The sequence below is a fragment of the Bison bison genome, unplaced genomic scaffold, assembly GCF_000754665.1.
Source record: "Bison bison bison isolate TAMUID 2011002044 unplaced genomic scaffold, Bison_UMD1.0 scf7180017864158, whole genome shotgun sequence".
In the NCBI taxonomy this organism is placed as follows: domain Eukaryota; kingdom Metazoa; phylum Chordata; class Mammalia; order Artiodactyla; family Bovidae; genus Bison; species Bison bison.
Genome location: NW_011494730.1, coordinates 198477 through 224576, shown reverse-complemented (window position 1 = coordinate 224576; position 26100 = coordinate 198477). Strand labels below are relative to the sequence as shown.

The following is a 26100-nucleotide window of genomic DNA, read 5'->3' as shown; positions in this document are numbered from 1 at the left end:
AGGATGATCACGTGGGCCACCTCTGTAGACACCTATCACAGAAGGCTCGTCCGTGATTAACTTCCCTGCATGAGCTCATCTGGTTTGCATCACAGTCCTATCAGGTGGGTGTCATGATTGTCCCCATTTTACAGTCATGGCCACTGAGGCTCAGAGACAGGCTGAGCTCTGCAGGTCCCAAGTAATGTGGTGCCAGGCAGATCCCCTCTGTGCTGAGCAGAGCTGAAGGGCTGGGGTCACTGTGTCCAAGCTGAGTGGGGGCAGTTTATGAAGCCCAGGGAACTGCGGACTGGACTTGGGGATGGAGATTTAAAGATGCACCTGCTTCACAGAACAGACTGGTGGTTAACAGTGAGGCACCGGGTTGGGGGTGGGCATAAAGTGTGGAGGGTCAACTATATAGTGATAGATGGTAACCAGACCTTCAGCGGGGACTACTTTGTAACCTACACAGATGTGGAGCTACAATGTCCTACGCCTGAAACTTACACGTTATACACCGTTTTGTTCTTGTTTAGTCACTCAGTCCTGTCCGACTCTTTGCGATCCCATGAACTATAGCCTGCCAGGCTCCTCTGTCCATGGGGTTCTCCTGGCAGGAATACTAGAGTGGGCTGCCAGGCCTTCCTCCAGGGGATCTTCCCGACCCAGGGATCAAACCCGCGTCTCCTACATTGGCAGGCGGATTCTTTACCTCTGAGCTACCAGGAAGGCCATTAACTATTTTACTTCAGTTAAAAATGCATCAGAGAAGGTGAAGGCCACTGTGTATGACCTCACAGGGAAGCTCCGCTCCCTTGAGGCTTCCCAGTCCCTCCGCCTCCCCCCGCCCCACCCGGTCTCTGCCTGGGCCCCGCCCCCTGAGGCTATCTCCCCGGTCCCCTGGGGAAATCATGGCAGGTCTTCAGACCTGCGCGGGAGGGAAGCCTTCCTCCCTGTCAGCTCCAGAGGACTTAAATGTCAGCAGGTGTGCGGCCTGTCTGTGGGCGGGCAGGCAGGGGCAGGGCCAGGGCAGGGGGCCGCTGGAGCTCCGCCCCGTGACATTTCCCAGCCCTCCAGCCTCTTTCAGCTGCCTCGGAGGACTCCCTAAATGAAAGATGCTTCACAAGCTCTGAACTCCGGCCTGGTATTTTCCAGCTCCTCTCGGAAATGCCAAGTCTTTAAAATGATTTACTGTCACGCAGTCAGATGGGGAGACGGGAGACTTGGAAATGGTTTGAGGGAAGACCGGGTGCTGGGCTCAGGCAGCGGGCTTGGGTCTTGGGGGTGGCCAGCTGTAGGGCCATCGGGGAGCCCCATAGCTGCTCTGGGCCTCAGTCTCCACTTCCCCCACATGGAGTTGAGACAAAGATGTTTCTGAAAGTACTGTGTGAAGGAGAGTGTGTGGTGAGGGCTGTTCACTGGGCTGGGGCCAGGAAACAGGAGAGCGGATACTCCAGCAGGGCCCATCAGTCCTGGGGTGGGAGGCGCCTTTCTGCTCTGCAAGCCATCTGCTCCCTTTGGGGCTTCAGGACTGAGCCTCGAGCATTCCAGGGGGTTCTCTGAAGCTCTGTGGCCTGGAGATCCTCTGTAGCTGGAAACCCACCAGGGAGCAAGAAGCCTCTGCGAAGACAGTCGTGATGATAGAAATAGTAACAGCAGCCAATCCGCTCAGCATCTGCTCTGTGCCAGGCACTGTCCTAAGCGCTTCACACATCATGACTCACACCTACGACCACACTGCTGTTGTCTCCATTGTGCTGGAGCAGCACAGAGAGGTTCAGTAGCTTGTCTAAGATCACACCGCTGAAAAGTGGTTAAGTTTCAAAGTCACTTATGTCTGGCTCCTAAGGGTCTTAGAGTTGTGGCCCTGGTCACTGAGAAACCCATGCCAGTCTCTGGCTACTGGGTTGGAGGCCTGCAGAGGTAGGAGGCTCAGGGGGCGGGGTGTGAGGCCTCCGTGCTCCCCAAGAACAAGCTGATGACTGGGCAGGCCAGCCAGGCCTCACTCAGGGCACTGCACCATCAGACTGCCTCCACAGTTTTGAGGGGTTGGATGAGAAGGAACCCTCACGGTCCTCTTCTACCAAAACAGCTGACACCAGAGTCTCTTCTAGGTGTGAGGGAACCCGTGCCAAGGACTTAACTGCTCCCTCACTGGGACTATGACATGGTTTGCCGGGCGAGGAAACTGACACTTGGGAATGTTCAGGAGTTTGTATAAAATCACACAGCTGGGAAGAGGCAGAGACAAGCCCAAAGGCATGTGTATCAGACTCTAAGGCCATATGCCTTTTAGTGTCGTTCTAAAATACAGGAGGTGTTACTGCCCTTGTCCCAAACGGTGATGGTGAACTGGGATCTCTAGGGGAGCAGTCCTGTCTGCTGAGTGGTGAATTTCTTTGTTATTTCCCCTCATTGTGCTGCCTTCCTTTGCCAAGGGATTACATTCACTAATGGAATGCCTTGATTGACGTTTCCCTAGGCGGTGAGCTCTGTGCATGCAGTTGCCAGTCTGTTTTAACCCCGCTGATTCCCAGCACAGGCTCAGTGCTGGCCACTCAGCAGACCCACACACATAGTTAGTGAATAAATGAATTGAATGAACTCTCAAGGCAGTCTGCTTCATTCCTGGTTTATTGTGATGGCTACAAAGACGTGGTCTATGCAAAGCCCTCCTAGGGGGCTTCTCCTAAGTGCACTTGACATTGCCGTGGATAGGTCGCTCCTTCTGACCCAGGGATCTCACCCCTACACACCTAGATCTCACCCCTATGTGCCTTCCTCATCTACCATTACTGGGACTTGACTCTGCCCAGTCCTGGGCTATGTGCTCTGCTTACAGTTTTTTACACTGTTTTTCCAACAATGCTTTGAGGCAGGGACTCTTCCTAGTTGAGGAGACTGAGGATCAAAGAGTTAATCATCTTCCCCAAAGTCACACAGCTTTTTGTCCTGGACCCAGGGTACAAACCCAGGCCTGTGTGTCCCCATCTGTAAAATGGGAACAATAAACTCTGCATTTGTAAGGACGACCGTGATGGAGAGTCTGAAAGGAAACGTGGGCACTGTGCGTCTCCATGGTCATCCTCTCAGCAGCAGGACATGTTCTCTGGTTTTTTGAACCGGATGGGACTTCTTCACAGTTGCCATGGTGCCAGGAGAGCCAGGTCCCACTAGGGACCGCAGGCTGATGGGCCCATGATGTGAAGAGGAGTTTGTGGGGCTGATTACAAGTTACTGAGCCGCCTCTGCCCTCAGCACTAAGCCTCATCCACATGATGCCTCATTTTGTCCTCACAGCATCTGCAGGAGATGGGCATGCTTCATACCCGGCTCAGCAAGGTACGCTAGCTTACCTGAGGTCACACAGCTGGAGGCAAAGACGCTCAGCTGTTTAAGGCCCAGGCTGTGTCCTGCTGACAGTGCCAACCACCCACTGAGCACCTACTGTGTGCCAAGGATGCAGCCTCTCTGTCACTTTGTAAGACTGGTCCCTGCTGAGCCCATTTGCACCTGAGGAAACAGCTCTGGCCCAAGTTCACATGGACTAGACTCCCAAACTTGGGCCCTTGACTGCTCTGTGGCCCCCAGTCGATGGACCTGGTGGGGGTGGGTGCAGGGGCCACTCACCTCCTTGATGAAGTTCATGAAGCGGCCGCCGAAGCGCCAGGCCTTGTGCCGGTGGCACTGCAGGGAGTTCACGGTCATCTGGGGTGCCCGCTGGTAGCATACAGACACGATGTGGACGGCATCATACAGCAAGGCTGCATCCGTCTGGAGGGGAGGCCCAGGGCTGCCTGAGAGTGGCTCGGGCCCTGAGAGTCCTCAGCCCACCCTTCCCTGTCTCCCTTTATCTCCCTCGCCAAAAGCATGGTGTCCTGGAGAGGGAAAGGCCCTGTCCTGGCTCCTGATGAGAGGCCAGGCTTGGGGCGTCTCTGCAGCTCTGCAGACACCTGACTCCCTCCCTCTGCAGCTCAGATCTTCTCTGCCAGGCCCTCCACCCCCGGCGTCTCTCTGTTGCCTGGCCCTGTCCACACGTTCACCTTTCCAGCCTCCCCAGCTTCCTGCCCACCACAGCTGAAAGTCCTCCGCGTCCAGGACATTGTCCCCAGTCTCTGTGACCATCTGTTTATGTGCCTGCACTCCCACACTTGGGTCGGGGGAAGGGGCCTGTGTCTGATTCCTGAGTGTCCCTGGCCCCTGGCCTCAGGTCTAGCAGACGCAGCGTAGGTCTTAAGAAGGGAAGTGGTGGGAGGGAAAAAAAGAAACGGGGAGGAAGGAGAGAAGGGAAGGAAGGGAGGGAGGGAGGGGAGCCCCCGGGTCTGGCGCATCCAGCGGCAGTACCATCATCACCCCATCCAGCAGGCCGGACTCTGCCCGGGGAGCCGCCTGCAGCCGCTCCATGGACCACTTCTCCACGATGGCCGAGACATGAGGGTTGTCCACGTTGAGGATCCGGAATCCCGTCAGGTTCACGCCCGAGTAGCGGTAGGGCTCCAGGTCTAACGCGTAAAGATCCTTGACAGAGAGAGTTTCAATAAACAGAGATGTGACCCGGCTGTGAGCTCCAGCCCTACCTCCCACACTCCCTACTGGGGCCCCAGAGCAGCTGTAGCTCCCTGCAGAGTTCTGGGGGAGGGAGGCTCAGGGGGAGCTGATGGAGCACTCAAGGGGGCTCTGCACTTAGAGTTGGCCAGACCTAGCTGCCTGGTGGCTGACCCCACGGACTCACTGCCAGACCTCAGACACACGGCTCAGCCTGTTTCTTCATCTACAAAACGGGGATCGTGCCTCCTTTATAGGCCCCAGTGAAGCAGTTCATATGAAATGCCCAGCCCGGAACAGCAAAGAAGCTTGATAATGGTCATGACCGTCACTTCCTCTGATGGGGAAGGCTTCCTTTGGGAAGACAAAGGGCACTGGGTCTGGGCATCTCCAAGTTACCCAGAGGGAAGCTGAGGGAGGATTTTATTCCCCCAAAGAGGATATTTTAAAATAGTCTATTCTGAAAACAAATTTATGATTACCAAATGGGGAGCGGGGGAGGGATAGATTAGGAGTTTGGGATTAACAGATACACACTACTATATATAAAACAGATAAGCAACAAGGATCTACTGCATAGCACAGGGAACTGTATTCATTGTCTTATAGTTTATAATGGAAAAGAATCTGAAAAAGGAGAGATATATAGGTGTATATGCATAACTGAGGCGGCTTCCCTGTGGCTCAGATGGTAAAGAATCTGCCTGTAACACAGGAGACTAGGGTTTGATCCCTGGCTCAGGAAGATCCCCTGGAGATCTCCAGCCCACTCCCGTATTCTTGCCTGGAGAATTCTCTGGATAGAGGAGCCTGACGGGTCCATGGGGTCATGGGGTCTGACACGACTGAGTGATTTACACACACACACATGCATAACTGAATCATCTGTTGTACACCTGAAACTTATACAATGTTGTAAATTAACCATACTTCAATAAAAAGAATTAAAATTGACTCTTGTGCCTGGAACTGAAGGAGTACAGGGCCCTCTTCTCTCTCCTCGACCTCACATCACCAGCCAGGTCCCCTGACACCCTGCATCCTAGGAGCAGTCAGCCTGTTGGCCAGGTCACATCCAGTTTGGTGCAGGGGTCTAAAAGCTGGGAAGACAGGTCTTAATGCATGGGGGCAACCTAGCTTCAGCTCTGGGGCACCGTGAGCTGGTGAGGGGAGGGGGCAGTTGGCTGCAGAGGGAGGAGCCAGATGCTAGGCTGAGAAGGGACGGCAGGAGGTGGGTGGTGTGGGGAGCTCAGCTCAGTTCCCTGAGATGACCTCGAGGGGTGGTGGGGGTAGTGAGAGGGAGTCCAAGAGGAAGGGGATTTATGTATGCATATAGCTAATTCATGTCACTGTGCAACAGAAACTAACACAACATTGTAAAGCAGTTATCCTCCAATTTTAAAACAAGAAAGAAGAAAAGAAAGAAAAACTTCCCAAACTTGGAGATAAGGGAGATGGAGACCAGCATGTCCTTCCAACGTGACGTGGACACATCGCTCGCCAGGCCCTCCGGGGACTGGATTCTCTGGGAGAATTCACCTGGGTTTGACTGCACTGTCAGCCGCTGGTTAAAGGCCCAGATTCTGAGTTAATGTGTAGACTTTTGCCCATAGAAAAGATAATCCTCAAGCTGGTGGTTTTATTGCCCTGTAGGACATTAATCCATTTTGTACCTAACTTAGCTGACTTATCTGATGTTCTCCCTACACCGAATACCTATAAATACTCAATCCTTCAAATGCTCTTTGAGCCAGCATTGTCATCCTACTGGCTCCTTTGTTCATGAGTTGAATACATCTTTGACTCCTGTTCATTCTATATTTGCATAAGAGCCATGTTACTTTTTGAAACATATACGCTGATAATCTAGATGGGCCTCATTCCACTAGTAGGGAAAATGAGTCTTAAGGTCTTAGTCTGAGGTCCTCCTCATCTATTGTCTGCTCTTTTCCACACCCTCCTCCCATCCAGCTGCCTTCCACTGTTCTCCTCTCTCCTCCGCTCTCACCCCCCACCCCCACAACCTGGCCCATCATCTTTCCCAGGTCCCTCAACTCAGTCAATCCATCCAACGCTGGGTCAGAATGGTCCGTGGCTGCAGTTGTCAGGAGAAACATCTGGCCCCATCACAGTCCCAGCTTCAGTTGAATCCATGATGGTTCATGGAAAGATAATGAGGGATAAAACCTGGAGCCCACAGAGCAGCTCTTTCGCAGTGTGCTGGTCTCCTCTGGTCTCTGCTGCTGCTGCTAAGTTGCTTCAGTCGTGTCCGACTCTGTGCGACCCCATAGACGGCAGCCCACCAGGCTCCCCCGTCCCTGGGATTTTCCAGGCAAGAACACCGGAGTGGGTTGCCATTTCCTTTTCCAATGCATGAAAGTGAAAAAGTGAAAGTGAAGTCGCTCAGTCATGTCCGACTCTTAGCGACCCCATGGACTGCAGCCTACCAGGCTCCTCCATCCATGGAATTTTCCAGGCAAAATGTTCCTAATTCATGCGGAACTCCTCCTGTAATTCCAATTGGCCTCTTTCTGAAATACACAGTATTGGTTTCCCCTTTAAGAGTTTAGGGATTGGGGGAGAGGCTGGGGGCAGTTTTGAGCCCAGGAAAGAAAGTTTAGTCCCAGCCTTGCTCAAATGGGGCCCTGATTCAAGACCAGGATTTGGGATGCGGGAGGGGCTGGGCGGAAGTAGATGGAGGAGTCCCCGTGGAATTGGCCAGAGGGTGTCTGTGTGGCCCCAGTCTCGGTGGGGAGTGAGTGACGGGTGGGCACTGTGCTCAGCCCTTCAAGTGGAGTGTGTCATCTGATTCTCACGATCCCCTGTAAAGTAAGTATTCAATAGTATTCCCTTTTTGCAGAGGAAACACGGACCAGAGAGGGTGATGTGGCTTGCCTTAAGGTCGCAGAGCTCACGGAAGCAGTGCAGAAATTGTTCCCAGGTCCAGCTCAGTGGGGTGTTGGAGCTGGCTCCCATCCGCTTGTAAGAGCTAATCATCAACACTTCCCGACTATGTTCAGTGACATTCGTTGGTAGCTTGACATTGGCCATGGTGAGACAATGCACACCATGAAAACTGGCAAGCATTACAAATCTGGGTTTCCCCCACTTTTGGATAGCTGGTTGTATGCATTTACCAGTGCAGTGTCTGTTCTATTTAAAACGTCCTGTGTTTATGTCGCCAGTGGTTGTCAAACACAAGATACGCATCAGAATTGCTTTTGGAGAACTTGTTTTGGAAAGTACGGGCCATTGAGAATGTGGGGTGGGGCTGCAATCTGTGTTTTGAGAAGCTGCTCATCTAAGCTATTACTCCTGACCGGGAAACACACAGAGACGGCTCTGGGCTTAGAAGCGGAGACCTGTGGAGTCAGAGATGGAGAGCAAGGCAGGGGACACACAGGAAAGAGGCCTCTCTTCCCACAGCTGCTCCCTGAGAATGGCTCACTGGGCAGCCCCAGGTGATGGTTATGAGCATAGATTGTGAGGCCAGGCTATCTACTCTCCTTACTTCACCTGCCTCATCTGCAAAATGGGTATGAAAATAGTACCTGCCATATAGGGTCATCCTGAAGAAGAAATGGGTTAATAGACATACTTAGAACATGTCTGGTGCATGGTAGACATCACAGAAATGCTGATAAATATTCATACTCTGCCTTCTCTGGCAGCAGGTTGTGACAGCTAATTGACTTGCCCCCCAGGACACGACTGGGTTCTTGGAGGAGAGGAGCAGACCTGAGTTGCATCCTTCCTGCCTTAACTCTCTTGGCAATATAAAAACAATCACATTGAACTAACATTTACTGAGCACCTACAAACCTCAGAACAGTTTGTAAGTGCCTTATGTACACTAACTCACTAAATGTACATTTCCGCCTTACAAGAAAGGTGTTATTATCACTCCATTTTAGAGGAAGGAACTCAGTCACAGAGAAGTTAGATCTTTTGCTCACGGTTGTACACTTGCGAGCAACAGTGTCAAAACGAGTCTGCCAGCTCCCAAGCCCTCCTTCTGTCCTATGACCAGCCTTCAGTTCCCACCCACTGGGTATTCCAGTCACCCTCTACATGGCATTCAGAGGGGTCTTTCTGAAGAATAAACCCAACCCTGCCACTCCCCTGCTTGGCATATTTCAATGGCTTCTTCTTGCCTTCTCAGAATAAAGCACAAATTCCTTAGTGTAGTTTGCCAGGCTCTGCACCCCTCCAGCCTCGCTTTTCTTCCCACCGCCTCTCAGTTTTTTGCCCCAGGAGCACCAAACCATTTTCGCCTCCCTTCCCCATTCCTCGTGGCCCCTTTCCCCATCATGCAGCTTCTCTGTGCCAGTGTCTTTGTGTGTGCTCTGTCTATCTCTGGGCTGGAACATCTGTCTTCTCAACCCTTCTTGAGTGGGTTCACTCTGAGATTCAGCTCAAGTGTCACCTCTTCTGTGAAGCCTCTCGTGACTACTACTCTAGATACACATGATCAGGTGGGTCAAAGGTGCTTCTGCTCTTATCTTGGGACATTTTGGCTTTCATCTCACTCATGATAACTCTCTATGTCTGCATCTGTCTCCCCTAGAAGCTCCCATACCAAATACTCCCATCAATCAAAGTGGATAGAAGGATCAGCTGGCTGGGTAGCTCTCTGGGAAGAGCCTGGAAACGAGAGAGTAGAATTTCATAACCTCCTCTCAGAGGGAGCTTTCTATGGGGCTAGAAGTTAGGAGTGATTTGGTAAATTGCCTGGGGTGGTGGATGAGCCCCTCAAGGGACTGCTTTAGAAATGACAGATCTTCCCTAAACTGCCTTTGAAGAAGGTGGGTCTGGGGAGATGGAGGGATTTTGCTTTGTAGAGTGGTGAATGCAAGTTTGGGGCCAGAGCTGAATTGCCTGGGACACAGAAGAAAAGCTGAGCTCTGCCCGCAGGGGGCGCCCTTCTCGCTCTTCCCCTGTAATGAGGCTCAGCCTCTTCTCCAACTCAGTGCTGATACCCAAAGCCTGAAAGATGCCCATCACGAGTCTACCTAGGGCCTCCTTGACTTGGCTCACCTCCCTGAGGACCAGAGGCCTTCTGGACTTAGTGGGGAGGGCAGCATCTCTGGCCTTGGTGGGGCTCGGGTGCTGGCGACGTCAGCCCTTCCAGTTTCCAGATGCAGTGCTGGGTTGGCTGACAGTCACACAGTGGCTGTGGCCAATCACAGCCTGGGAGGGGGCCTGATGGGGTGTCGCTGCTGGGGTCATCTTCATCCCTGTCACTCTGAGCCTGGGCTCAGCTGCAAAGTGTTGCAAGGCTTGTGGCACCGAGTGCCACCATCCATGTGACATCAGGGCAGTGACAACGGGGAGCTGGAAAAGAGGCCTCTTTGTCTGGCTACAATTTTTTGTCCAAACTGCCCTGGGCTGAGACCCCATGTGCTGTACACAGTGAACTGTGCACAACCTTGCCGCTTGGCAAAAAGTTGCTGTTCTCCATGCCAAATGTTGACACATTGAATTCAGTATCGACGAGGGACCTTTTAGAAACATTCAGCATAACATAATAGACTAATTCATTAGCACCCCATGGGTCTGACTGGGTAGAAGCTGAAGCTCGGAAAACATCGCCTTAAGGAATGACAGATGAAAATATCTTTCCCATGATATAACTGTTATTGCCGGGAAGTGGCATTAATTGTGATTGCTTATCTATTAATTTATTATAATTCTTTTTTCACCTCCAGGCTTTTACCTACACATGACATGGACCAGGGGCTCAGCTGGGGCTGATTAACGTGGGGTTATCTGGGAATGGCTCAAAGCTGGCTGGCACAGATAATGGCAGCTGGGGTAATTAAAATGTCTTCTGCGTGGGAGAAGCAAGTTTGGAGAATTATTTTGAGGCGAGGAATTGGTGACATGGGTTTCCTAAAGCAAAGGAGATAAATGTCAAATGCCATTGCCCTCCCAAATCCAGCCAGGACTGACCAATGAGCACCAAGAGGCAGAATCACGAGGTAGGCTCCTAAGCCAATGGAGCTGGAAGGAGGACCTTAGAGCTGGAACCAGAAGCAGAATGTGGGGACCCGGGGAACATAGCTGATGCCCTGGCATATGGGGAGCTTCTGGGAGATGCCCTGGTACCTGCCCCCTCCAACACACATGCATATTCCACTGCAGAACTGTTTATATTGCAGCAACTGTGTCTCTAGAAGGATCGGCTCTCCCTGACCCTCAGAGAGGTGGGGGGAGGGAGGGCAGTGGGCTGGAAAAGAAGTCAGGAGCCAAGGTTTCTGTCATTGATCTGCTGTGGGGCTCGGGGCAGCTCACTCAACCTCTCTGGTCCCAGGTTTCCCCATCAATCACAAACTGCTCTGTGAAAAGGAAAATCAGTAACGTGGAGAAAGGGCTTTAGAACCTGTGAAGTGTGGGTGCTGCAGGGATTTGTGGAGGCTTTGTCCCCCCCATTAGTGTCAATCACGTGATGCCTGGACCATCATGGCCTGTGGAATCTGAGCCTGAGCCAGCCAGAGGAAGCCAGGCGACACCGCATGAAGGCTCTTGCTACAAGCCTAGCAGAGGGCTTTGGAGTTGGACAGCCCCCAGCTGGTCAAAATCCTTGCTCTTCCCCTTTCTTACTGAGTAGACTCTTTGAGTCTCAGTTTCTACTTTTCTGTAAAACTGGAAAAGTCATACCTTCCTAGGAGAGTTGTTCTGAATTTTGGATGAAATGGGGTATGCTGAGCACGTAAAAAATATAAGCAGGAGTTATTTTATCGATCTATTTAACTCTTACATAGTGCTAAATGCCACACACTTTCCATAGGGCTTTACTGATGTCAACATACCTGCTTGATGCTCAGCCTAACAGTTGTACGAGGCGGTACTGTTGCTGTGGCCATTTTACAGATGGGGATGAGGCACAGTGAAGTGAAGTAACTTGCTCGTATAAGTGGAAGAATCTCGATTCTAACTCAGGTAGACGGGCCCCAGAGTGCATGGTCTTCACTCTTGCTATGATGAGGATGCTGATTTCACCGATTACTTTCTACTTTGTACTGTGTTCACTCATTCAGGCATCAGTGAGCACCTACTGTATTCCAGGCTCTATTTGGTCACTGGCGATACAGAGGCAGACTGGGCACTATCCTTGATTCTCACATGCACAAAAGAAGCCCATCAGCTGGTGAACTTTGTGTTGGATCCGCCTCTAGACAACCCCCCACCCCTCACCTAAGGGTCTAGCTCGGTACCTGGGGCCTTGAGAGCATAGGTATACGGCTGCTGGATAGTGAGTAAATGAAAGATTGAACGGAGGATATGTAAGAGCAGGGAAAGCAGGGACTTCGCTGGTGGTCAAGTGGTCAGTACTCCAGCTTCCACTACAGGGTGTGTGGGTTTGATCCCTAGATGAGAACTGAGATCTCACATGCTTCGAGGCAAAGACCTCCCCAACCCCCCAAAACAAACAAAAACATAAAAATTTAGGGAAAGCAGACACTCTGTGAATAGGATACTGCCCCAGGGTGCAAGGATACGTTGGCCCTGCCCTTCCCTCTGGGACCTCCAACCTTGACCCCATGCTGGCAGTGCCGTTAATGTGGGGAGCCACCCGTGTCACCAGGGTTGTATCTTCCCCAGAGTCTTGCCTAGAAGGTCAGGTCAGACCATGGGGCTGAGAGTTCAAAGCTTCAGCTCCCTGAGGGGACACCTCTCTGGTCTTGGAATGAGGGCATGAGCCAGGTGGAGGTGCCTTTAATAGACTCTCTGGGGCCAGGATTGGGAGCAAGGCCCAGAGAGGACTTAAGCACGGGTCCTGTGTGGACACAGTGGATGAGGGGGTAGTACTCAGTGCCAGGGAATGAGATCTGTGGATTTTATTCCTGCCACTTCGAAAGGGACTGCTCAGTGTCCCAGTCCTTCTGCTTGGTGGCCAAGCCTTAGATTCTGTGAGTCCACCACACTCTGCCTCCCACCGTCAGACCTCAGCTGACCAGCCAAGGGGGTCTCCTCCCGGGGGGTTGCTACAATCTGGCTGATGACTCAGTCCCTATCCTGGGGGCTTTAGAAACTGTGGGGATGGCATTTATTTGTCATCAAGCCTGGAAATCAATAAGTGGGGAAGGGATGCGAAACTCTGTATCCTGGGCAGGATATTCCAGAAGGAACTGTCTAGCCCCGAATACCTATATACTGCCCTGACTGGCACCTGGCCAGTCTGAAATTTGACCTGGGGAAGGCAGATAACACTCAGAGAAAGAGATGCTGAAAAGTGGCAGAGACCGAATGGGTCTGTTGGGATGTGACAATCCCAGGGAAGCTGAGATGAGCTGAAGTTTCCAGGGAACAGAGATCACAAGGAAGGAGCTGAGGCTGAGAGAGAAGGGACGGAGCAACAGGTACAGAGAGGGGAATGGAGAAGCTTGGTTGAGTCTCAGGACAGAGGGTTGGACCATAAACCCCATGCTGTTCAGAGTTGCTCTGGATCCAGAACGACTCTCCGTGTCTGTTCTTCGGCCTCATAGTTCATTCCTGAGTTCCTAGTGACTTGAGGTTACTTGAGTGAGACCCAAAGAGGCTAAATGTGGGATCTCAGGCTTAACTGTGTGCTGTGCTTAGTCCCTCAGTCCAACGCTTTGCGACCCCATGGACTGTAGCCTTCCAGACTTCTCTATCCATGGGGATTCTCCAGGCAGCAAGAATAATACAGGGGATCTTCCCAACCCAGGGACTGAACCTTGGTCTCCCACATTGCAGGTGGATTCTTTACTGTCTGAGCCACCAAAGAAACCCCTGAGGCCTAGAGGCATCAGAATTATTCCCATTTTAAAGGCAAGGAAACTGAGGTCCAGGGAAGTTAAGCAATCTGCCCACGGGCACAGCCAAGAGGTGGTGGAACAGCAACTCTCATCCTTATCTGTGCCTCTGAGGCCTGCTCTCCCATCACTTCGCTGGACAGTAATGTGAAGCGGGGATGGGCATGGTCTGTAGGGGGAGCCATGGCCACCTTGGGAGGTCTGCCTGCTCCTCCCTTGTATTTTCTTACGGGGACTCCAAGGCTCTGTTAGAGCAACTCAGAGCGGCAAGGACTCAGGGAGGTGAGCCAGCAGGATGGAAGTGTGGGAAGAATGTGTTGAGCTAGCACAGGGCTAGGGCGGACTTCTATGGGTGCAGAGGTCTCAGCACCCAAGGAGCACAGTCGGGGAATGCCAGGGCTGCCACACCTGGAGAGAGAGCCTGGGGTCCCTGGAATGTGCCCACCTTCCCAGACTTGCTCCTCTTCCCTGCTTCTAGCTTCAGATGGAATGTTGGGGATCTGATGGCTTCATCCCCAGCCTCCGATGACTTTCCCAGGAGAGAAGCCAGCTTGGGTGAATAGAATTCCAAAAAGGAATTGGGAAAGAAGATGCCTGGTCTCAGTCACCAGCTTCCAGAATCCCTTTCTCCCACCATGGCTCCTGGCAGGTCCCCAGATCCGAGCACTGGATCAGGAGAGGGAGCAAGGTGACTCAGACATGAGTAAGGGTATAGTGGCTGGGGTGCAGAGAGGCATTGGTGCGCTGGGAAATGCTTAATAACCAGCTGTCAGGGGATGGTAGGAAAGGGTCTTTTATTTGTAGCATCTGCCAACTTCTGTAGTATGAATACTCCTGCCATGGCTAATTTCAAGCTACCTGAGTGATGTCATTGAATATGGAGTTAGGAAGAGATGAACACAATTGGTGCTGGCAATCAACCAGTACATAAAGGAGCATGGCTCAGATGGTAAAGAATCTGCCTGCAATGCAGGAGACCCCTGAGTCAGAAAGATCCCCTAGAGAAGGGAATGGCTACCCACTCCAGTATTCTTGCCTGGAATATCCCATGGACAGAGGAACATGGCGGGTTACAGTCCATGAGGTTGCAAAGAGTCAGACATGACTGAGCAACTGACACTTTGACTCAACCAGAATGAACCTAGACGAGCTAACCTGTCTTTGACCTTTGCTTATGCTGTAACCTCTCTGTGGAATATCATTCCTCTCTCTCCTTAGTGAATTCCCTCTGACCCTTCAAGGCCCAATTCAAGCACCTTCTTTCCTATAAAGGCAGTCTGAAATTCCCCACCTTCCACCAGCTCTGTGGCATTGATGCCTCCTTCCACTGTGCCCCACGGCAGTCTGTCCAGGCATGTAACAGCACAAGTCTGCTGAATGAGTTAGACGTACAGATGCAGACTGGACAGGGTGGGAGTTCCTTGAGGGCAGGCCTCAGGATCAGGCATCCTGAGACACCTAGCTGAGCACAGGCCCTGGGTAAGGAATGTTAGCCAGGTGCTGGATGAATGAATGAACACAGCTAGAGGCCTGCAGGGCTGCAGCAGCAAGTCTGATGTAGATTTCAGGAGATGGTTGCATCAACAGGATGGTTAATGATGCTGTCACCTGCCCCAGACTTGGGCTGGGCAGAAGAGTCCACCTGGGGCCCAGTGACATCTGAGGGCATCTGGCTCCAAGACAGGGTGGCTGGGAGTTGGTGCCCCTTTGGCACAGGGATCTCTTTATTCTGCTGATCTCAGATCACAACTAATTATCCTAATGGGTTTAAATGGTCCTAAATGTTCTCACGGTTTGGACAAGACCCAACTGGAGCCTGCAGGTGGGCTGGCCTGGCTGACGGTGAGTGGGCAGACTTAAGCGTGGATGCTGCAGGAATCCAAAGTGGCGGCTTCTACTGTTGCATGAGGCCTGAGACCTGTGTGGAGGTGCATGGGCCAGGGGCCAAGGGTCATTGTCCTAATAACAGCGCTTCACACGAGCCAGGCACTGCCCTCAGTGCATCAGTACGCGAACGCACTCAGTTCCCACAGCAGTCCTAGGAAGCCGGAGCCACGATCGTGCCCATTTTGCAGAGGAAGAACTGACTTCTGCAAGGTCTCTCTGCCAGCAGGCAGAGGGGCTCGTGTTCACACCGGCAGGTTCTAGAGTCCCTACCCTTAGTCACAACACGATGCCCCTTCTCAAAGTGGGTGGGCCACAGAGACAAATTGCACCCTTGTCTGGGGTTACGCCTACAGCCTTAGGAAGCAAGTCCAGTCTGAATCTCCTGTAGCAACTGTCCCCCCTCCGCCACCCCCCGAGGCTGACCTTGTTCTGAGGGAGCCCCACCCTGACCCATGCCAGGACCCGAAGGTACGTTACCAGTGTGGTGAAGATGAAGTGGTAGTACTCGGTCATCATGCCCATGGCCATGGCCTGTGGGAGAGCAAAGCGTTAGCGCCCTGCAGGGAACACCCAAGAAGCCCCTCCTTCTCTCTACCCTGGTGTGGGGCCAGGGTGAGAACGGGGGCATCACAGGCTGGCTGGCGGTGGGCTGGGGGAGGCTGGATGCTCAGAGTGGGATGTCCTGTGACCTTGTGACCATGACAGGGGCCGGCTGCCAGACAGCAGGGGACTTCACAGCGGAGTGTGCGGCAAAATCACAGGGGACATGTTAAACTGCAGAATCTTGGGCCGCGCTCTCCAAAGACGCCAAATTCTGCAGGGCCAGGTGGGGGCCAGCTGTCTGAGTTTTTAGGAAGCATCTCCAGGTCTGTGCACTCGCAGAAATGCTGATGGAATCCACCGAACACTGGCTTCTCTAGTCCCCTGACTCCACTCAGCTGAATCCACTGTCCTAGCTCTGGAAAGATGTCTGTGGGAGCCCAAACCCCACCAACCCAGCCAGACCTAAAGAGCAGGGTCTATCCTTGGTCTGAGGCTCCCCAATGGGAAGCAGTGAGATATCCCTGCTTCCTGGGTGCTGGCTGACCACACAGCAGGCCACGTGGCTGTGTGAATTATTATCACCCACCATCGTGAAGTCTATATTTTATATTATGTATTTTATTAGAAGCCTATAATCTATAATACTAATGACCATAATGCATTTTCTACAGAGTTCTTCAGAATGCGGGCCCACATAGTGCTCAGGGGGAAATGTCACAAGGTCAAGTGTACTTTGAAAACGCCTCTCATCTCTTCCCGGTCTTGGAGGGGATTCACAGCCGGCATCCGCAGGTGAAAGGCTGGAGCAGTCCTCGGTCTGCAGTCACGCTCACCTTGGTTTAGTTCAGTGTCAGGCTGAACACAGAACCTCCACTTTCAGTTCTAGGGGTTTCCAAGTCAGCAGACTAGGGAGTGAATTCTGACTTTCTGGCTGGGTGACCTCAGGCCTAGGACTTTCCCCTGGAGCCTCAGTTTCCCTGCTGGTAAATCAAGCAGGATAATCGTCCCACTTCCCAGGGGTGTGTGTACACTGCACAGAGTCACTCCTCAGTGAACATGAGCAGTGGTGGTCTTTATTACTTGGTTCCACATGCCTGAAAAAGGAGACAGCGCTGGGCGCCATGGGCCAGAGAACGAGGGCTAAGGGACTTCGGGAGCTTTGAGTCTCCCATTTTGAGTTTAAAGCTGTTCCGCATCCAGTGCTGACTGTGCCCTGGGCACAAAGATGAACTCCTTCCTTCACTCGTCTCACCGAATCCTCCAGAACCAGATGAAGGAGGGATCGTTCACTCCATCTATAGAGCAGGGGATGACTCCGGGGCCACTCGATCTCAGGTACACCATGCCCCAGGCCAGGAACAGGATTCATGCCCTCAACCGAGTTTTTGGCTGCTGTGTGCAGGTGCCTGGTGAGAGGCTTCCTCGGGGAAGACACAGGCTGCTATCCCGCTTGGCACCCCCTTGCAGGATTGGGCGGGGGCGTCAGGCCTTGAATAGATTCCTGGCCCCAGCTCGGCACCTCTCCCTCGGCATCCCTGCGTCCCCTCCCTGCCACCTTCCTCTCTCGGGGTCATGTGTCAAGGCCCCACAGAATGCCTCCTCCAATCACCAGGGACGCTTTCTGAGACCACATAATTGCCTTTTACACAAAGCACTGGCTCGAATCAGAGTGGTTTTGGTTTCAGCTGTGACACCCCCAGAGGGGGCTGTGAGCGATTTCATTGTTGATTTCCTGGGTGGCTGGCAGAGCTTGGTCTGGTTCCCAGCACGCCATGCTGGGCTCGTCCGGGAATGGAGGCGCGGCCAGGACTGCAAGCCGCTCTCCTCCCCCACCGTCACTGCAGAGCTGAGCAGATGGGATGCGGAGCCTCGATAAACCTCCCAGTGATCGGAGAGTGACACTGAGTGCCACAGGCTGCAGGGAATTAGTGGCTGGAAGAGGCAGTCTGGAGGCTGTGATACCCCCAAGTCTCTGTGCTTCCTCAAGTGTTCTATGCCTCCTCAGTAACCCCCGCCTCCCACTTGCATCAGGGTGATGTGGAAACTATCATTTACTCAGCACCCTCTGTGCTCCAGGCCTGGCTGGGCCGCTGATCCATTGTCTCATCTCATCCCCACAGCAAGTCGGAGTGTCAAGACCACTGTGCCTGTTTTGCTGCTGGTGAAACTGAGGCTCATAGGGGTAAAGTGACCACCCAAGGTCATACAGCCAGAAAGAGGCAGACTAGGGATCGAACTCGGATCTGGCTGACGTCAGGGCTGTGTTTGGGAAATGGCTGGGAGAAATGGCAGGCAGATCCCAGCCTTCCCTCCCGCTGGCTGGCGCCCACGCACCTGCTTGAGGATCTGGGCAGCCATGGTGTGGCTGCAGTCGAAGATAATGCGGAATTCCCGGCCTCGCTTCATCTCCTTGAGCAGCGGGCGCGAGTCGTCAGAGTCAAGGGGGAGCTGGCGGATCTTGAGGCGGATGTTGTACCTCGACGGGGCCATGATGAGCTCCTGCAGTCGGATGAGCCCTGAGAGGTCCCGGGGCACAAAATACACACGTGAGTGCACGGACACACAGCTGCAGACACCACAGACTTGGGTGGTCACAGGTCTACGACCACACATAGACACCGATGTGTGGCCCACAGAGATTTGTGCATGGACACAGCCACATGTATGCAGACACAGGCCCTGGCACACTGGGGCACAGACCCGTGCACCCAGCTGTGCAGGCCCACATATGCACATACACATGTGTGCACACACAAACACATGCTTACGCATACACATGCATGTTGACACAGACAGGACATATGCTTGGGTTGATAGACATGCCTACACATGTAGATAAAGGTGTGTGCACACACAGATAACATGTACACACCTGTAGATTCAAAAGCAGGCACAGACAGCTAGCAAACCCCCACTGACTCCACCCCCCTGCTCCTCTCTCATCCAGTGGGTGTACAGGCTTATGGAGCCTGAATTAGAGGCCACCCCCTCCTCCTTCCCACGCCCCCTACAACACTGCAAAGCGCGGGACACAATCTCCCGAAACAGCCTCAGCAACCGGCTGCCAGAATGCGGCACAAGTGCAGCTCAGGCTCAGCTGTACCAACCGCCGGACCAGGTAAGGCCAGGGGCTATTTGTGCTGAGTCACCGCCCCCACCCCCCAGCCCCAGGAGCAGGCTCCTCTATAAACGTTTCCCATTCTTCCAGGCTCAACGCAACCGCCTCCTCCACGAAGCCCACCCCTACTGCTCTGCCCGGAGAAGATCTCTCTACCCAACTCCCATCCTGCCCCGCCGCACCCCCACCAACTCGGCGGCCTCGTCCCTCAGTGCTTGCCTCCTCAGACCTCATCTCACTTTCCTTGTCCTGTCGCAAGCTCTTCAACATCAGGGGGCTAGGTCTCCACACCCCCACAGCACAGGGCCTGGCCCTTTGGTTGTACTCAGCACCAATTTCCATAATTGGACTGGCTACTGTTTTTCCTCTCTCTACATTGAAAAATCCATCCTCCACCTTGGCATTTTGCAAAACCACTTAATCTGGGGACTTCCAGGGAAAACTGAATGTCACTTCCTGGAGACAAATGGCTTGCTTAGGCCTAATTAAGTTCATTTCCGTCCCTGTTTCGAGGTCCCTTCTTGCTGACTCCTCTGTGCTTAGCCTGGAAACAAGCCTGCTTGCTGGTCTCTACAGCCACGCCCACCTCAGGGAGAGCTGTGGCAGCACCGGGCCAGGGTCCCAGGCAGGCCGGCCCTTCCCACCTGCTGGGCTCACTGCCCATATGCAGGGCTTGGTGTCTGTATCCTGGCTGCCCTGTCCACTCAGCCATGCTCCATTTCCCCGCTAACAGCACTCTGGTTTTCCTTCGGGGAACAACTCCTCCCCCATGCTCAGTCCACGTGACTCAGAAGGGATCTGTTCCCAGTCTAGGGACACAGAATCTGTCCCACCCCCCAACCCCAGTCAATCAGCACACACATTGCTTGAGGCATAGGTACAAGACGGATGTGAGATGCCAGTTGGTCTTATCAGATGACTCCCAGGAGTTGTGCCAGGGCAACTGGTAAGAGATAACTCTCTTTACATTTAACTTCAAATTGGGGTGGGGGGAGTGAGTCTGGGGGTCACCACTTAGAACCTGAGAAGGATTCCAACAGGGCAGAAGTCAGGACACAGAAAGAAATTAAGCCCTAAAGATGTGTGTGTGCTAAGTCGCTTCGGTCGTATCCAACTCCGTGCGACCCTATGGACTGTAGCCTGCCAGGCTCCTCTGTCCGTGGGATTCTCCAGGCAAGTACTGGGTTGCCATTCCCGTCTCCAGGGGGTCTTCCCAACCCAGGGACTGAACCCACATCTCTTATGTTTCCTGCATTGGGAGGAGGGTTCTTTACCAATAGTGCCACTTGGGAAGCCTAAGCCCTAAAATACTTGTTTGCAACTCTAAAGCTAAAATCATTCCTGAACTTTCCAGTAAAGGAGATCAACAGAATCCACCCCTCAACCCCATCCCCTGCTTTTTTTTTTTTTTAGCTTAAGCTAGTTTGCGATGGATTAAAGTTCACGATCAGCGCTCTCAGTGTTCCTATCTGGACAGAGTCCTCGTACACAGACAGCCCACATTGCCAGCTTTCCAACAAAAAGTCTGGGCTTCCAAAGCCACTCTGGCACACACCCCTTACTCCCATTCCTGAAGGCTGGACATCAGGAAAGCAAGCTGATTGGTATCCTTCATTCCACTCTGCTGGGGTGTGTGTTAGTCACTCACTCGTGTCTGACTCTGTGATTGTAGCCTGCCAGACTCCTCTGTCTGTGGAATTCTCCAGGCAAGAATACTGGAGTTTGTAGCCATTCCCTTCTTCAGGGGATCTTCCCAACCCAGGGATCGAACCTGGGTTTCCTGCTTTGCAGGCAGATTCTTTACCACCTGAACTACCAGGGAGTTATCTCTGCTGGGGAGGACTGAGATATTTGTCTGGGACCTAAGCCTCCCAAAGAGCTTCCAAACAAGCTTTGCCATGACTGTGGGCATCAGGAACCCCTGGCCCCCTGGATAGTCTCAGATCCAGGTGTGTGGCTGGGAGAGGGCTCTGGAGTCCTGGAGGGATCTGGACTAAACAGGGGCCCCAGTACCTCCTAATACCAGACTTGATGGGGGCAGGAAGGGGATATCAGGTAATCTTAGCAGAGGAGGGAAGGGCCGCAAGCTCCCCCCAAACACACACCTCCATCCTTACCCTCCCTCCTCAATGAATCCCGGAAGTCCTTGGTTTGGCTGAATGCTGCTGCCTGCTCACACCTGTTACCCTGCGAGGCTCTGAGTGCAAACTTTGCTCCTACTGGCTCAGTGTTCAGGCACAGCATCAGTAGGCACGTGGGCTTTGGGGACCCAGGACATGAGGACAGGGACAGTGTGGATGCTGGAGGAGAGCCATCAGAGCCTTCTCGTCAGCCAAGTTCATTGCCCCGTGTAGTACACAGTGACCCACATTCTCTCACAGCAAGTGTCAGAACTCCTTCCCGTCAGCGTATTCCCAAAGGAGACCAGAGGCTCATCCTAACCCATCCCAGCAGAGGACTAGGTTCTTCGTTTGCCTGAGATGAGCACTCCTTCCTGGCTGCTTCCCTAATCAATCTCTCTCAAAATATCTGCAGTGAATCATGGTTGTTGAAGTCATGCTTTTCACTTACAAAGCACTTCTGCATTCATTACCCTATTTAACCATCTCCCTGTCCTAGAAGACATACAGAGTAGTTGCTTTGGTTCCAATATTCAGATAAAGAAACTGAGGCCCATAAAGGTTAAGTGATCCTCCCAAGATTCTGCAGAATGTTAGCAACGGGATCCAAATTCAAGACCCAATCTTTTGGGCTCTTAGGCTGGGCCTTTTTTTTTTTTTTTTACCTCAGCTTTTTCTAAGCCCCTTCCCTTCATTCTTGATATAAATTTGCCTTGTGCACAGATTAGGTTTGCATGGCAAAACTCAAAGGGCAAACACTGTTGGTCCCTGGAATAATCATTTTTGATATTCTGTAACTGATGACTTGACATCCTGAAATCATGGGCCAAACTAATGACCAAAGTTGTTTGTATCCGTAGTACCTGTGTTTTCCTGGGCATACCAAAATCATATTATAAACTCTTCAGTCACAAACTCCCAAATCTGGGTTTTGCTTCCTACCCCATATGGGATGTTGGCGCCTAACAAATTCCACCTAGTAGTAATAGGGGCAATCTTATAGCTGTTCAGTCACTCAGTCATGTCTGACTCCTTTGCGACCCCATGGACTGTAGCCCACCAGGCTCCTCTGTCCACAGGATTTTCCATGCAAGAATACTGGAGTGTGTTGCCATTTCCTTCTCCATGGGATCTTCCTGGACCAAGGATCAAACCCACGTCTCCTGCATTGGCAGGAGAATTCTTTATCACTTGAGCCACCGGGGAATAAGTAATAAAGGCTCTAAAGTAATAAAGGCTCTTGCCTGTGTCTTCCCCTTGCTCCTACCTCCTGACCAGCCTGGCATGTGGCCCTAGGTGCCATGATGTGCCCCCTTCAGCTTTTAGGGAACTGTAAGTAACAACCCATCTTTTCATGCCATCAACCTCTCTGTGTCGTCACTTAGTCATATCTACTCTTTAGATCCCAGGTACATTTTAAAGCAGTTCCACCTGTAGTGGATTGCAGTGACGACTCCAATTTTCACCCCTCCCTACATCCGCATCCTTCGCTGTGTAACTTTGCAGTGCCCTCTAACTGTGGGCAGGTGACTTGCTCTACCCACGACGCTGGGCTCAACTGTGTGAACTGTTTCGGCCAATGGGGTATCAGCAGGCATGATGAAATCAAATGCTTGAAATGGAATTGCACACTGGTTTTGTTCTTTTCACCTCTGCCATCGTCATGACCACATGCACGGGTTAGCCTGCTGGAGGATGAAAGCTCAGCTACCCCATCATCTCAGCCAAGGCTGGCCTATTTCAGCCAACACTCAGCCGACCCCCGGGCAGGTGAGTGATCCAGCTGAGACCAGAATAACTGCCTGGCCAATCTCATTCAGTCACTGACTCTACAGACTTGTGAGCTAAACAAATGCTTATTATTTCAAGTCACATTGTTTTGGGGTGGTTTGTTATACAGAATTATTATTGAAGTAGATAACTCATGTCCCCTCTTCTAGCATATTAAGAGAACCATTGATTTTGGTGGCTGTGTGCCAGCCCTAAGAAATGACTCATGGTAGGCAAAATCACGGAGAAGGCAATGGCACCCCACTCCAGTACTCTTGCCTGGAAAATCCCATGAATGGAGGAGCCTGGTAGGCTGCAGTCCATGGGGTCGCTGAGAGTCAGACATGACTGAGCGACTTCACTTCCACTTTTCACTTTCATGCATTGGAGAAGGAAATGGCAACCCACTCCAGTGTTCTTGCCTGGAGAATCCCAGGGACAGGGGAGCCTGGTAGGCTGCCGTCCATGGGGTCACACAGAGTCAGACATGACTGAAGTGACTTAGCAGCAGCAGCAGCAGGCAAAATCAATCAGTAGGAGTCCCATTCCTATCTGAATGGGATGTTTAGAGTGGTGGACACAGACTCAGTGAACTGTATAGGGTGGTATGCTGGAAGGGTCTAAGACAGATTTTCCTCCCTGAACAGGCACAAATCACATTAAGAAAAATCCCTTTGTCTTCTACCTCTTTCCTTCCCACTTCCTGGGGTATCATCATGTGAGGATCTGGTATTGGGAGCTGGAGCATCTTTATTGTGACCATGATGGGGGAAGTTAAGGGAACTGCAGTGATACTGATCCAGCATCCTGACTCTGATGAACTGCTAAACTTGTCCTGGAAAGGCCCATCTCTAGACTTCTTGTCAGTGAGATAACTAAGTGGCTACTGCTCCAGTCAATTTGAGTTGGGCTGTTACTTACAGCCAAAATATCCTACTGGAAACAACCCCCAAAGCAAACACAGTCAAAGCCTGCTATTAAGTGCTTCCCACTTCATGGGCTTGATGACCCGCAAGCTGTCCCTTTGAAATATCCTGGTTCTGGGAGCATACTTCCTACTAATACTATTCTTCATCAAAGCCATATTATTGTTTGACTGAATCCAACACTGAATACCTAGTACTCAGTGTTTTCTTAACTAAACCAGCACCATTACTGACTACCCTACATTTTAAAATGTTTGCTGAATTGAATTAAATATCAAAATTGAATTAAATGATAAATACTGAAGGGAAAAGTGTGTTGGGCATTGGGAAAGGTGAAGAAATGAAGATGCTACCCCATCTTCTTTTAAAAAGTTAATCATATTGTAGGGGAGTGAGTGCCCACCCAGAAGCCACTGGTCATCAGAGGCAAGCATACAGTCAGAGCTAGACATCTACGGGGAGAGGAGGTTCCAGATCTCAGCATCTGCCGGGACCAGTCTCACCAGGACCACCTTGATGCCACAGCATCTTCCTCTGCAAAGCCTCTCTCTCTACCTGCATCCAGCCTATGGAGGCCCCAGTCCTGCTGGGCAGCAGTTTATGTGAGTGTCTACTGTGGCCACTCCGTGCCCATGACACTCCTACATAATTTCAATATGATCCGTTCATGTCTACTTCTTCTCTCCCATGCTGGCCCCAAGTTCTCTTCCAAGCAACACTTTTGTGCCTGCCTGGACCAAAATGGCCACCTCTGTCCCAGTCTTCTTGCTCCACATTCTCCCTCTAACTCTCTGCACATTGCTGTCAGTTCAGTTCAGTCACTCAGTCGCGTCCAACCCTTTGCAACCCCATGGACTGTAGCACGCCAGGCTTCCCTGTTTATCAGAAACTCCTGGAGCTTGCTCAAACTCATGTCCACTGAGTCAGTGATGCCATCCAACCACCTTATCCTCTGTTGTCCCCTTCTCCTCCTGCCTTAAATCTTTCCCAACATCAAGCTCTTTCCCAATGAGTCAGTTCTTCGCATCAGGTGGCCAAATTGCCTAGCTGTCAGTGCCACCCTCTAAAACTCTGCTTTTATTATTCTATGTCTTTGTTCAACAACACTCAGTGGTCCTCAGCCACTTACAAGATAAAGTCTGAACTCTGAAGCTAGACTGTAGAGACCTTGCCCACAGCCTGACACACACCGTGTATCTGACCTTTTCCTCCCACCTACCATACTGGGACCCCTTGCTCTTCCTCCCTTGTATAATGCCTCATGACTCCTCTTCCTGTCCACCCATCCTCAAGGCCAGGCTCATGTCACTGTTCCTCTGGTGTCAGCCCACACTAGCCAAGGTCATGGAGCCTCCCCTCCCCAAGTGCTTCTAGCTCTGACTGTATGAACATGTCACTTGGTTCTTAGCTATGATGGCCTGGAAAAGACCAGTGAGCTCTGGGTGGGCACTCACTCCCCTTCAGTATGACTAACTTCTCAAAAGAAGATGGGATAACTTCATCTTTATTTCTTCTTCCTTACCAGGGCCCAACATGCCGTTTCCTGCCATAATTAATTATAGTTTATTTCCATTTTATTTTCAGCTCAATTCAACTCAACAAATATTTAAAAAGTATTCATTGTACCAGGCGCTGCGCTAAATGCCGGAGGCACAGAAGGTTCATGGTCTGGAGGCAGAAACAGGCTCCAAGACAGACAATCATTCATAGTGGTGCGTAAAGACAGACAAAAATACAGGGTTGCGGCAACGCAGGCCGAGACTTGGAGCTGGGCAGCAGTGCCTCTCGATGGCTGGGGGCAGTGAGCAGGGGTCGGGGGGATCTCTGCCATCCAGGATCTACCGTTTGGCGCTTCGGATAGAGCAGGAACTCAAGAGATGCTTGTTGAATCCCAGTTAACGAAACAACTTCTGAGCATCTCTTCTGCGGGAATCTCTCCCCATACCCTGACTCCCCATTAGGAGGTAATCAAGAGCTGACATCGAATCACAGGGAGCTGAGCGCTGGAGGGCTCTCTCCAAACTGGCTGCTATAGTGCTTGACTTGTCACATGGCAGAGCAGGACCAGATGGGTTAAGTGACTTGCCAAGGTCACTCTCTAAGAGCCAGGGCTAAGAAACATCTTGGGACTTGAGTCTTTGGAAAGAATGAGGCAGAGAGGAAATTGCTGTGTGCTGCTCAGCTATTAAGTGCAGGGTCAGCCCACATCATGCTCTGTTTGGTTTGAATCCAGAGTCTGTGCTCACAGCCCCATAGCACAGAGCTGGATGTGTGTGCTTCTGATGAGAATGTGTGAATGTGAGGGTGTAGGCAGGTGTGGGCGTGGCCATGCAGGTGTGAGTGCAGATTGGAGCATGCTGCCAGGGTGGGGGTGGGGGCAGTTCAGGGCAGGTGTGAAGCAGCTTGGGTGAGTGTGGCTGGGGGGCCGG

General features: G+C 52.0%; 1 protein-coding gene across 4 annotated transcripts in view; it reads right to left on the bottom strand.

Moving 5' to 3' along the window:
- The window catches only part of GRIK3 (glutamate receptor, ionotropic, kainate 3), a 247288-nt gene that overhangs the window by 59922 nt on the left and 161266 nt on the right, over nucleotides 1-26100 (bottom strand). For 2 of the 4 annotated variants that reach the window (XM_010841149.1, XM_010841151.1), the window contains exons 4-7: nucleotides 18072-18253; nucleotides 15672-15725; nucleotides 4327-4500; nucleotides 3613-3756 (exon numbers count right to left, since the gene is read on the bottom strand). In XM_010841149.1, the coding sequence (XP_010839451.1) occupies nucleotides 3613-3756; nucleotides 4327-4500; nucleotides 15672-15725; nucleotides 18072-18253 (554 nt within the window). Of the gene's footprint in view, nucleotides 1-3612; nucleotides 3757-4326; nucleotides 4501-15671; nucleotides 15726-18071; nucleotides 18254-19084; nucleotides 19231-26100 lie in introns of those variants that run through there. The other 2 variants (XM_010841153.1, XM_010841150.1) reach the window with 2 other exon arrangements.